This window comes from Medicago truncatula, chromosome 7 (assembly GCF_003473485.1).
Source record: "Medicago truncatula cultivar Jemalong A17 chromosome 7, MtrunA17r5.0-ANR, whole genome shotgun sequence".
Lineage (NCBI taxonomy): Eukaryota > Viridiplantae > Streptophyta > Magnoliopsida > Fabales > Fabaceae > Medicago > Medicago truncatula.
In genome coordinates, this window is record NC_053048.1 from 50572358 (window position 1) to 50585840 (window position 13483).

The 13483-nt window shown below is 33.1% G+C and overlaps 2 protein-coding genes across 2 annotated transcripts; both read right to left on the minus strand.

The window, feature by feature from the left end:
* Positions 1–897: 897 nt before the first annotated feature.
* Positions 898–4374, minus strand: LOC25499531 (stachyose synthase). The gene is made up of 4 exons (XM_013594815.3): positions 2834–4374; positions 2389–2566; positions 1897–2264; positions 898–1630 (listed from the first exon to the last, which is right to left on the minus strand). The coding sequence occupies exons 1-4, from the start codon at positions 4301–4303 to the stop codon at positions 1067–1069; spliced, it is 2580 nt and encodes an 859-aa protein (XP_013450269.1). The 5' UTR covers positions 4304–4374; the 3' UTR covers positions 898–1066.
* Positions 4375–6547: 2173 nt separating this feature from the next.
* Positions 6548–12413, minus strand: LOC25499532 (pentatricopeptide repeat-containing protein At5g06540). Its single transcript, XM_024771087.2, is given in 5 exon segments — positions 6548–7357; positions 7359–8343; positions 8345–8475; positions 11007–11880; positions 11962–12413. Coding segments are annotated over 5 exon segments (3252 nt in total).
* Between the last annotated feature and the right edge of the window lie 1070 nt (positions 12414–13483).

Genomic DNA, 13483 nt, shown 5'->3' on the forward strand with positions numbered 1-13483 from the left:
CACATTCTATGATCTAGCACACTTACCTCCTTGTTGGAGTTAGAAACATCCAGTTATTATGTTAAAATTGAACGGTGTAGTTTATGTAAGCATATATATATATATATATATATATATATATATATATATATATATATATATATATATATATATATATATGAGGTGAGTAGTTTAAGAAGCTTCTAGCTAAAATTTGTTTACCCATTAAGGTTCTATAGTTTGTGGTGCTTTTTTATTTCCAAATTTCTAAAAAAAACATGTTTCTGAAAGTGTGTTTTCGGACTGCATAATCTGTCTAAAAAGTGTACTTTTGAAATGGTTTTTCAAATGTGCAAATTTGAATTCATGTACGTGGTGGAGAGAGTTTCTCCCTTGATCAATTATTATGAGTGATTATGCATTTTTATGGTTAGTACGGGTTAAACTATATTGAAAAGGTGGGAAAATGTTGAAAACCAGAAGATTCACATTTCTTTTGAGATAAACAATTTTATTTTTATGACAATGCGAATGAGTTAGAATTATTGATGATTTATAATGTATTCCTTTACTTCTCAATGTGAATTGTGATAACTCAATCACCAATTCATGTTGGTTTAATCGGTAAAAGTTTTACTCACATTATACCATACACAACAAGAGAGCGAGTTCAATTTTATTGTCTTTGAAGATTTTACTAGTTGGTATTATGCAAGTATCTCACTGACCTAAAAAATATTAAATACCTCTGTTAATTCGAATCTTGAGATTTTTTTTAATAACATTACAAAAATTTGAGACCAAGGATCTTGAATATATGTTAAAAGTATTTTTTTTTTCTTCTGGATTTGCATAATTAAAAATATAATTTAACATCTAAAAAATATAGCGAGATAACATGGGAGGGAAAAAAAAATCTAGAAAACATAGCAAGATAATATCGAAAGTTCCAAACTAACCAATATTAGGTTAAGAGAAATGTTACGATCAATTCGTCGCACATTGTATTATTCATAAGTAAACTTCAATTTCTTTTATATTAAGAAATAGAAGCACATCGTTATTTTAATACTAATATTCTAGTAGTCTAGAAGAAAATTGCCAAATCAGAAACACCACAAGCCTCTTCAATCCAAGGAACATTGAGAGATAATTTTCCATCACCTAGCCACTCAAAATCCACATTAGAACCATTCAGTTGAAACTTCTTTGGTGATTCACTTGAATAAGCAAGGAAATTCCCACCACCTTTAACCTTAATCTTAGCACCACTTTCAACATATTCCAAATCAAGAATTGTTCCACCACTGTTGAACATGTTTGTCAATCCAATGGGTGCAAATTTGATGTTGCCACCAAACTTTGTGACTGGAACAAAATTGTATAGCTCAAATGTGGATGGTTGAATGATAAAGTGAATTGGTTCAGATTTTGGAGTCATCAAAGAAAGTTCTTGAGCTTGATTGAAGTAGACTGCATATTCTTCTGCCTTACCCAAATGAGATGCTTCTTTCTTCTGATTCCATTCAACTTCAGTTACATGCACAGTGCCAGTTATAGGCTTGTAGCATTCAGGGAATCCCCTAAACTTGTGCTCTTTTGGGTCCCACCCGGCCCCTTGACAGTTGAATGCACCAATCACTCCCCCATACTGTTGTATATATGAAAAAAAAATTGTTATTACATAATAGCATATTGTAACATAAGAAAGATTTACACAGACATGAACACTCAAGTACTAGACACCAACACATAGATATCAATAATACTTATAAGAAAATGAAGGTAATTAAACATGATTATATGTGTCTGTCAAACATGTGTCTGTCAAACAGATGAGACATCATCGATAGTAACTGATTAGTAATCAACTTAAACTTGAAATTTGGTATAAAAATGTGAGTGAAAAGAGGTTACCTTGTTGAAATTCCAAATTTTGAGAACAGTTGTTTTGTCAAATAGAGAATTTTTGAAAAGACAATCTCTAGTAGGAAGAGGAAAATGTATGCATTTGGGGATTGTACCATCAGGTAACACAAGTTTCTTAATCAAATCAAAGTCATGAGAGCCAACACTATCACTCAAATAAATTGGACCACCACAAATAGCTCTTGAACCAGCATGAAATTTAGCACAAACATGGTTAGATTGGAACATGTCCCAATCAGGTCGAATCATTTGTCCCATCCATAAGCTATTGTAGGAACAATGAATCATGTGTACACCTTGTAACCAGAAAGCTCCCATTGGATCACCATTAGGATCTTGGAACCAAAAGTCGTCCCCTACACATAAAAATTGCAACCTTTTTGTAAATAATAATTTTTTTGCTTGCATATGTATGTATGAATGAATAAAGAAAATATCAAAATTCATTGATCCCGTGCTTATATATTGCTTAATGCTTACCAACTCTTCCCAACGAAACTTGATGTGTTCCAAGGAAGAAGAAGTCGTTACACTGTTGCATGCTAGCAATGATTCCATTTCCATTAAAATTCTTAGCAATGGATTTTGTCAGCCCTTCATAGTAAGCTTTTGCAAGGTCAACTCTGCCTCCATATTTATCACACACATATTCAAGACACTGCATACAAATAAAATAATGATTATTAATTAATTTGTTTATTCATATTGCAAAAAGCTTACAGACTCTTAACTGGTTTTTAATTTTTTTTGTGGAAGAAACCAAACCACCCCATCGAAATTGGTACCTAGAGAATTGAACACGAGACCTTAAGATGAACACACTTCAAAGTCCCAAGCCACTCCACGAGGCAAACCCAAGTGGGTTTCTAACCAGTTATAATATTCCTAATAGCAATGAAAAGGAAAATAACATTAGAAAACTCACATGAATGACGTCAATTTTGACTCCGGTGACACCAGATTCAGCAAGATAAGAGTGCATGGAGTCATACAAGTCACTGGCTTGATTAGGATCAACTAGCCCAATTGAACCTTCCAAAACTTTAACCACGGCAAGATCTTCCATTGTTCCATCAAGACCAGGTGAAAGTTTGCAGGGGACTATTTTACTATTAAGGTGTGTTGTTCCTGGTCTCACACCACCCCAATAACCACAAAGTGCATGCCAAACATAAACATCATCTAAACCTTTGAACTTAGTCCTCAAATCCCTTGTGAAAGCCTTCAAACCATACTCCTTTTTTTCTTTACAACAAAATCTTCCACACTCACTTTTTTGAACAATACTACTTTGTTCTCCACCAAAGAGATCATCAATTTCTTTTATTAATTTCTCGATCTTTGACTCAATTTCAGCCAAATCAGAACTTTCAGATGAAATTGCCTCCTGTCTTTGTTTCCTCAAATGCTCATGTTCAATTCCCTTTAAAATCAACTCCTTAATCGTTTTTGGATTAAAAGGAGGTGAATTAGGACCTAGTAACAATCCACTTTCATATTTTTGGAACTTGTCTCCTTCACCAAACCTATGAAGCCTTCCAGTCATTTGTTCACCCCCAAGAACAAGATTCTTTGCATCTTCATTTGGATCAGCACCATCTAAACTAATGCTTTGCCATCCATCATCAATGATAACAAACCTCGGTTCAACTCCGCCTTTAGAAAAACCCTCAAGACCATGAAAAACACCAATAGGATTAACAGTTAAATAGAAAGCATCCCAAGTGCACCAACCAAATTTATCAACTAAATTTGGTAGTGTTTTCTCTTCCAATAGCCTAAAAGTGTTGAGATGAACCCTTATAACACTATAAGCTTCTTTCATCAAATCATAAGGATTTTCAGAAAAATGAACATAAGCAATAGCATTGAAACTAGATTCTACCACCTTGGTTGAACCACTTTCAGCACAAATCATAACATGGTCATTAGAACCAGGAAAAAGTGCTGACCTAAAACCTTTTTCAATTATAGGAATGACAACAACATAGGATTTGATTTCAGGAATATCAATGAGAATCCATTGAGTTTCCATTTGTAAATCAGAACCAGATTTTCCTACCCATTGAGTGGACCACCACGTTTTGAACCTGAAAATACTCACAAAGTCTTTTCCATTGAAACTACCTAATGAATTCATCAATCTATCAGACGGGGTTTCATGAGAGAATCCAAAGAAACCACCTTTGTGAGAAAAATCAAGAACTTTTTGAAGGATTGAAGGTGGAGCATTTGATTCAGAGGGTTTGCATATTTCAGAGAAAGAACCGAAAGAAACATTCTCAGGAACATCATGGAACAAAGAAACATCTCTAACCTTAAACTTTCCCTCAGATAAATCAAATAAAGACTCAGTTTTGATGAGATCAAGGTTTGTGGAATTCGGTGGAGCCATGGAAAGAAAGGACAAGAAAAGAGTAAGAAACAACAGAGGAATAGAAGGTTGAAGTGAAAAACCAACCTTACTCTACGATGGAGTATATATAATAAATTTTTCACACGTGTTTTGCAGAAAAACAAATGAGTGTCTAAAAAAGGAAAAAAATCAGTCCAAATTACTACAAAAAAAAATAAAAAAAATATTACCAAGCAAACAGTAAGCTTTTTTAATGGAGATATATAAGGGATGAGATAATTAATACATGAAATAATTTGGTAATAAGATGGATGATTAGTGACTTGTTTTGAAAGGAATGGTTTGGTACAAGTTTTGTGCATGAGAAACAAGTGTTATGTTGTGTCGGTATTTATAGGTCAGGAAGAAATTGCATGGACATAACTCGATTTAAAAGAGAATGACGTTGATTGATGATAGTATACACAATTTTCTTTTCCTTCCTAATACTACTATTAATGTTCTTTGTAATAGGAAAAGTCTTTAGTTTTTTTTTTTTTTTTACTATAGAACAAAAATATAGCTTATGTACTAGTAATAACTCCCTTGGTCCTTTTGTTTTTGGTAGATGGACGAAATAATAAAGCTACTGAAAACTTAAGTACACGAGCGGATGAAATTAGGTTCAAACCTCGATTATAACGTCCGATCTAACAATTTCGATATTTTTATCAATTGAGTTAAGATTTGTGACTACCTCCGTCCCTCATTAATTTTCATCTTAAGGTTGTTTACCAATAAAATTTGTTACTTTTAAAAACAAAAAATAAAAACAACATTTAAAAAAAAAACGACACAAAAAAGTAACAAAGAATGTTTACCGGGAAAAACTCAAGTACCATATCGGATAAACAAGACTTTTGATGAGAGTTTATAAAAGGTGACACTCCTCACCTTATAAGCCGATTTTGTAAGAATGGGTTAGACCCCAAATTTCAACATGGTATTAGAGCTTGTCGAATTCAAAGGCTGCCTACCTATCTACGCACCAAGTCCAAAGAGTGTTAGGCGTGAGGGGGTAAGGATGAGTTAGGCCCCAAACCTCAACAAAGGTAGCAATTACTAATTGCAACGATGTCCTTAATTCAGGCCGCCACCCATTTAGGTTCACAAGACTCGAAGATTTAATTAGTTGCGCACGGAGAATACCTGTTAGTGCAGTAATTTTTTTTTTAGAACTTGTGGTCAATCAAATACTTAAAATAAAAGTGTAGAAAATGTTGTTTCAATGCAAAACTTATATTTTTTTTTCTTCTTTAGCTAGTGCCTGAAGACACTAGTTAGCATAACCCTGGTATTTTTTATTGACTTGGCACACAAATATTTTATTGTAATAAAAAATATGCTAGTCGGTCTAGTTTGTCAAGATTCAATTCGTATGTTCATATAAAAATAAAAATCATATATTCAGAAAGTAGAATTTTATTTTTTATTTTAAGGATGGTAGTATTATATTATAATTATAAAAATATAAAAACACGAGTTTGAATAAATATAAAAATACGACTTTGAATTCTGGTGGATTCTACTTTTTTTTTTCACACGTCATATATCTCTGTTAGACTGCCCAAAATTAAGCTAAACAATTATTTGCTCATAATTTTCTTTTCTTCCTCTTTCAGGAATTACTCTTGGCCAAACTTGAGTGTTCTTCAAGATTAGACGTGATCTTTTGGTGGACTCGTCGGAGTTGGAGACTGTGTTGAGACTTGATTTTCCAGATCGGGCAAAATTTCTAGTATTTTTTTCCTTTGTTATTCTAAAACTAAAAGTGCATTGCAAATTGGCAATTAAATAAATTACTTTGAGAATTTTTACACCAAAATTCTTTTTAGAGAGTTTGGAGGAAACAAATCCTTGGTTATTTGTGTATAATTAATTTCTGGGAATCTTAAATTTTTACCTCTATTTTAGACTTTTTTGTCAATACATATAACTGTATAACAAAATATTCTAAGAATTGATGTTATTTAAAATATTAACCCTGAATATGATGGTCCCAAACATATATCCCTTTCAAAACAGTGTCCTTTTCCTCTTTTCGGTCACAAACATTACATAGAATGATCCTCTTCATTCTTGAAATGAAAAGACGGAGACAACTTTTTATTAAAAACAAAAAGATAGAGACTACTGACTACACATGAGCTGGTGATTTTGATATATTTTTAATAAAAAAATTATATTATTCCTATAGTATTATTATTAAATATGTTAAATAAGACTGCTAGAAACTGCATACCTCTACATCTTCCTTCCTTCCATTTGCAATGCATCTCTGAAACTTAGAAATTGCATACCTCTCTTACCAGTAATCCATACAAGAACATACACCATTTTTAAAAGGAGATTGCTAACCATTGCCCTTGGGGCATTGGATAAGGAGATAAAAATAGAATTATAGTATTGGAAAATGGTGAAAAGTGATAAATTTAACTTTTTAAAAGTCAAAATGTTGTTGAAACCAATGCAAACATGATACTTTTTAAAATGATGAAATCTGTTTCTATCTCTCACAATTAACTCTACATCAAAAACCTTCGAGATAAACTTGGTAGCTGTGTGACAATCTTCACAGACACGCAAGTTTTTCACAATCCGAATAGTCCCAGGAGCTTGAATCTTCATAATTCCATAGGCAATGGCCAGTTTCTCACTATGCCTGTGAAGTGCATCTTCTTTTTCCTCCTCATCTATGTCAAACAATGCCTCACTAGTATTTCCCATGTACCCTGCTAACTTTATTTTTTGCAGTATTTTTTCCCACATTCTTTCTATTTTGTCTATTTCTGGATGTCTTTTATTTCCAATTGTAAACTCATGAGTTTTTCCGTCTATCTCAATGAGACTATATCCAGGTTGTTTTCTAACCCCTTTTTCCTTCATTAATCTTCTCATGACAGTAGCATCTTTCCACTTGTTTGTACGCGCATATATGTTCGACAGCAACGCATAATAACCACTATGTTCTGGTTTCATCTCAATCAAAATCGTTCCAACCCTTTCTCCAACTTCAACATTTCTGTGAATCCTGCAGGCTCCTAGCAATGCTCCCTCCCCATACTGGAGCATTTGGTTTTATAGGCATTTCAAGAATAAAATTCTCCGCCTCTTCCAACTTTCCTGCCCTTCCAAGAAGATCAACCATACATCCATAATGTTCCAATCTCGGCTCTAACCTATAATCCCTTTTCATGCTTTCAAATATTTCTTGACCCTTTTCTACCAGCCCTCCATGACTATAAGCTTTCAAAACCGCTGTAAAAGTAATATCTCTAGGAACTATCCCATTTTTCACCATTACATAAAAATACTCAAGCGCTTCCTCTGCATAACCATGCATAGCTACTCCAGAAATCAAACTTGTCCAACTAATTACATCCTTCTCTTTCATTTCCTCGAAAACCCGGACAGCTTTCTCAACATTCCCACATCTTGCATACATATCAACGATCGCCGTCCCAAGAATCACATTCAAATCCAAATTAATTCTAATCGCATGCTCATAAGCTTTCTCCCCAGCCGCAAGAGCACCTAAATGAGCACAAGCAGATACCGCACCAACCTCATTAGCCACCAACCCTTCATCTATAAGAATCTCAAATATTTCAACAGCTTTATCAAAACAATTATTCCGCAAATAACCGTTAATCATAGTACTCCAAGTCACCAAATTTTTCACAGGCATTCTATCAAACAGTTTACGTGCAGAATCAACATCACCACATTTAAAATAACCCTTAATCATACAAGTCCAAGAAGCAACATCAAATCGACCCATCATCTTAAAAATGCATTTTGCAGCCATTAAATCACATAAACAACCATACATACAAACAAGCGACCGTTGAACATGAAAATCACTTCCAAAACCATACTTCACTACTTGACCATGAACTTGCATACCCATTTTCAAACTTTCAAGTTGAGCACAAGCTTTAACCAAAAAAGGGTTTGTTATATTATAAGGTAAAAGACCAATGCGTTGTTATATTATAATGAAAAGAATCAATGCGTTGAAAATGAAGATATTGGGATTGTGAGAAAACTTTGATGGCATAAGGTAGAAATTTTGGAGTATGATCAATGCAGAAAGCAATGATTCGACTTGATGGAAAAACGTCGAAGAAAATATGCGTTCTTAGTTTCTTCTTCTGTCTACTACTAATATACTATCTATCATTAGAAAACTGATTACTATCATTCTCACTAAATCCCTTATAATCGTCATTTTCTCTCCTTAATTAATCTTAACAATCTCTTAAAAGAGTAATTAATACACACCGACGTTTGCAATTCATGTATAATTTTTGTTTCTAAGAGTCATTTAACCATTATAGCATAAGGAAACACCTAAGACAATCGATGAGCTTTATTGAATCATTTGATCGTCATTTGAATCATTTCCGAATCTAATAATTTTTTCTTAAAACTACAAAATGCATGACTGAAATAATAAAAGTTAACAAGTTCAAACACATACATCATTCCACGTATAAAGAAAGATATTGTTATGCGTAGAGAAGGACGTTTACTTACTCAAATAAAATGCGATCCTTCATTGGTCCAAGAATATGAGATATACCGGTAACTTAGACTGATGGCATATTATACTATGTTACTTAGACTGATGCCATTTTATTCCCGGGTATAAAATATTCTTCGAAATATAAAAATTTACCTAAGAAAAAGGGTGGGAATAAAATTCACATGAGGATGTAAATAAATTCATAAATAATTATCTATTATAATCCCTATTTTTATGATTTCTAAAAATATTATAAAGTTAATCAAACATATATTTTTGTTAAATACCTTAGAATAAAATTTGATGACATTATTTTTATATATGTGTATTATCTTTTTGGTGACATTATTTATGACAGGAAAAACTGTATTGTCTTTTTTTATGTAAACCTTAGTGTCTTTTTAAGAGGTGTAAAACAAATTTTGATATATGTGTCTTTTTATGCTTGCATATGAGGTTTTTTTTTTATAAAATGTTAACAAAAAATATTTTTTCTCTGGTGGCCCTAAAACAAGAGTTTTAGCAACCATGCTATTGGGTCGACCTTGCTCACATTCTTAGAAAAGTAGTCATATTTTCAATTATTGTCCAATTAATATATCTTATTGTATTAAACACATTTTCATTAATGGTATGCTAAAAGTGGCCATATTTTCAATCGGTGTCCAATTAATATACCTTAATGTGTGTATTAAATATATTTTCATTAACGAAACACTATAACCACTCTTTTGTAAATAAAAGAAGAAGATCATTTAATTTGATTTGAAGTTTTGATTGGGTATTGTCTTTTGCAAAACATAATCCTGATTCAATCTTTTTTTTATCGGGAATCGTCCACGGGAAATTGCATAAGACCATGTGCAATGGTGTTGAATGGTGGTGTTGAAAGTAAGGTTCAACACTTGAATGCAATGCAATGGTGTGTTGAATGAGAGGAGAGAGGAGAGAGGAGTTGAATTGGTTCAACTATGTTGAATTCTGCCATGCAGGACCCGTAGCCGTCACATGGCAAATTCTGATTGACTGTCTGGATTTTACTCATTTTAATAATTTGAATTCAATTATTTTATTGCAAATTATTATTTTTAATTTTTTTTTTTTTACCAAAATTCATGATTTTATTTTGTCTATAAATAGAGACTTGGTTCATTTGATTTGGACACAGAAAAAAAAACCAAGTTTTTCACTATCTTAATCTTAAGATTATCTTTCTATTAGTTTTTTTTTTTGTCGTGCGCTTAGATTGTTGTATTGCATTTTAAGTTAAGAAAATAAAAATAAATTGTTAAGTGTTTATTATTTTAATTTAATTATAATCGAGAATTGTAATTTTATGTACTCAGAGAAACAAAAATATAAAATTAAATAAGAATATGAAATAAAAAGTGGTGGGGTAGAGTGTTGAATGAAAAAACCATTGGAGATAGTAAAAGTTGAATGAGTGTTGAATAAGAGAGAGAAAATGATGTGGAGTGTTGGGAAGAGAAAAAGTGGGTGTTGAGAGTGTGAACCATTGTAAATGGTCTAATTAATCTTTTAAATCAGGTAGAATTATAATAGGTGCCAAAGTTCTCCCTAAAAAATACTACATTCTTAGGGTTTAGTTTGAATCCAAAACCTCTTATTAACCTAAAAGAGATCCTTTAAATATTCTTGTATATACAACTCAAAAACTAATAATAAATTGCGTAAAAAATAAATAATATAATAACTGATATTGCATCTCATAAAAAAAAAAAAACAACTCGGCATGGTCACCATCCAAAAAACAGTCTTTTCCACACTTTCATTCATCTTTTGATCTTTCGTTTGAAACATTCAAAAAAACAATCTTTCCTTAAAACACGATTAAAAAGATTTAACTTGGAAAAACAAATGTCATTTTTTTTCTTCTTTAGGTCAAACAATATAGCGATTAAAAATTCACATTTTAAGTTTTTTTTTTAACACATCAAAATGGAATTAAATTAACACAACATAGCATATTCCAAGCACAAGATGTGCCTAGAATTCTGCTACAAGATACAAAATGTTACAAAGTCTAAAACAAAGAACAAAAAGCAGGGATTAACCAATGCCTAGACATAACAAAGGACTAGACCACCACATCTGAGTACCAAAAACAAACACGTTTTTTTTTGCTTTAAGCCACCGTAACGATAACAATTTAACCTTATCCAATAACCTTGGGACGTTCGTTACAACATTACCAAACAAGCGGTTATTACGTTCGTTCCACACAATCCAAGTACACAGAATCCAAATTAGCTGCAGAAAAGAACGTTTAGCTTTACCAACACTTGTCAAGTAAGTAAACTGCACTAAGTGATCATGAAGGTTATTCGGATCCGCCCCCATAGAACCTAGCCAATTGCGCACCTGCTGCCACAACAAAACAGTATTTGGGCAAAATAAAAATAAATGTTCGGCCGTTTCAACATGACCACAACCCATAACACAAAGAGTCGCCTCAGAACTGAGAACACCACGAGCTGCCAAATTTGCTTTTGAAGGTAACCGATCCCGGAGAAGTCTCCAAGCAAAAATCGAGACCTTTAAGGGGACCTGACGATGCCATACTAGCTCCATTGCTTCGGCCAAAAGAGGATGAGCACCCTCTGTTAATAGAACATAAGCTCCTCGAACAGTATAACCCCCCACAGGGTCAGGTAGCCACAACCATCTATCTGTTGGAGCTTTAAAGAAGGAAAGAGCATAAACAGGCAGAGAAGTCAAAACGGCTTTCAGGAGGATCAAGCGACCACCAAACGAGAGAAACCGGCTATTCCACCCCGACAATCTAGATTTAATACGATTCACGACATGATCCCAAAACGAAAGTCTCCGCGGATTACCCCCAATAGGCATACCTAGATACAAAAAAGGAATCTTACCTACTTTACAACTCAACACTGAGGCAGCCTCACTCAACCAAGAATCAGAGATATTAATACCCACCAACAAGCTTTTATTGAAATTCACTTTCAAACCGGACATCAACTCAAAAATGGCAAGAGTCGCACGAAGAGCCCGAACATTAGCCCAACTTTTATGGGCAAGCAGCAAAGTGTCGTCAACAAATTACAAATGAGAAACAACAACCGGGTTTGCCACCCCAACCGAGTACCCCGTAAACAACTGATTGTCAACCATAACTTTCATCAACGTTTGAAGACCCTCAGCCGCAATGAGGAACAAAAAAGGGGACAAGGGATCCCCCTGACGCAAGCCCCTGCACAGGTGAAATTCATCAGTAGGACTACCATTAACAAGCACAGAAGCTGTAGCAGTACCCACACATTCTCTAATCCATTTTCTCCATAAGACAGGAAACGACATTCTCTCCATAACCGAGTTCAAATAATCCCATTCAACAGAGTCGTACGCTTTTTCAAAATCCACCTTAAACAACATAAGATCTTTCTTAAACTTTTTAGCTTCATCCACCACCTCATTGGCTATAAGAATACCATCAAGAATCTGTCTATTCTTAATAAAAGCAGACTGTGTTTCAGAAATCACACTACCAATCACCAATCTCAATCTGTTTGCTAACAGCTTAGCTATAATTTTGTACATACTTCCTACCAAAGAGATGGGTCTAAACTCATTAGCTATAATTTTGAAAATTGATTTATGTTAAATGAGAATTGATTGTTTCAGAAGATAAATGGAAATTGATTTGGTGTTCAATTTTTTTTACAGAAGGTGTTCAATTCCGTGTACACGGAATGGATTGTATTTTTAATGAATAAAATAATAGAGGAGTGTTATTTGAACAATCATTTGGTTGACAATTTTTGAGACAACCATAATTTATAAAGAAAAAATTGGTATTTGCACGAAAACCAAAGCAATAGAGAGATAAAGTAAAAAGTAATGTGAATATGAGAGAGAAAGTTGTTGCAAAAGTTGTCACAAAATAGATGTTCAAATATCATTTCTCAAAATAATATTTATCATTTATGAAAGAAAGAAATAGAAGGATAATTTTATGACAGTGTTGATATAACGAAATATTTGAAAGAATTTTAATCCAAAGTATTATTAAATTTTTTATGAGACGAAATGACACAATGAAAATTCATACTTTTTTTTTTTAGACAAAAGATAAATATATTAAATAAAAACAAACATATACAGAGAAATTGGGGGATATCAGACTTGATCCAGGTACCAAAATATAAGCGGAAATACATCGTGATAGTACAAACAACTCTAAACAATCCTAACAAAACAAACACTTCTTGTGGCCGCAACTCAGCGAACCCGCGTACGGGTACAAAACCAAATTACAAAAAATACAAAAAGCGAGCATTTCGTTTGGATCAAAAGGGTTTTAAATTGGCGAATGGACTGACCGCCAACACGGTATCAAGATCCACGTACCAGCAACCCCCTGAATAAAATTGGGACCTATAATATGTGGAGAGTCTTTGTAAAAAAATACAGGGTTAAATATGTTTTTAGTCCCTATAAAGTTGAGACCTTTTAAGTATAATCCTTACTTAGTTTTAATAGTTCTTTTAGTCCCTATTTTTTTTTTCTGCACTGAGTATTAGTCCATGCTCAATTCAAATTTGTTTAATTTATGTTTAAACTCTTAAGTTTTTGAACAATTTTTTGCAGACATGTTTAGAACATTACTA

Excerpts from the sequence above, each read along its gene's own strand:
- LOC25499531 (XM_013594815.3), bottom strand. The coding sequence starts at position 4,303 with ATGGCTCCACCGAATTCCACAAACCTTGATCTCATCAAAACTGAGTCT. Across the intron at positions 2,567-2,833 it reads TCAAAATTGACGTCATTCAT|TGTCTTGAATATGTGTGTGA; the intron begins GTGAGTTTTCTA and ends ATTTGTATGCAG. Across the intron at positions 1,631-1,896 it reads AAATTTGGAATTTCAACAAG|TATGGGGGAGTGATTGGTGC; the intron begins GTAACCTCTTTT and ends TATATACAACAG.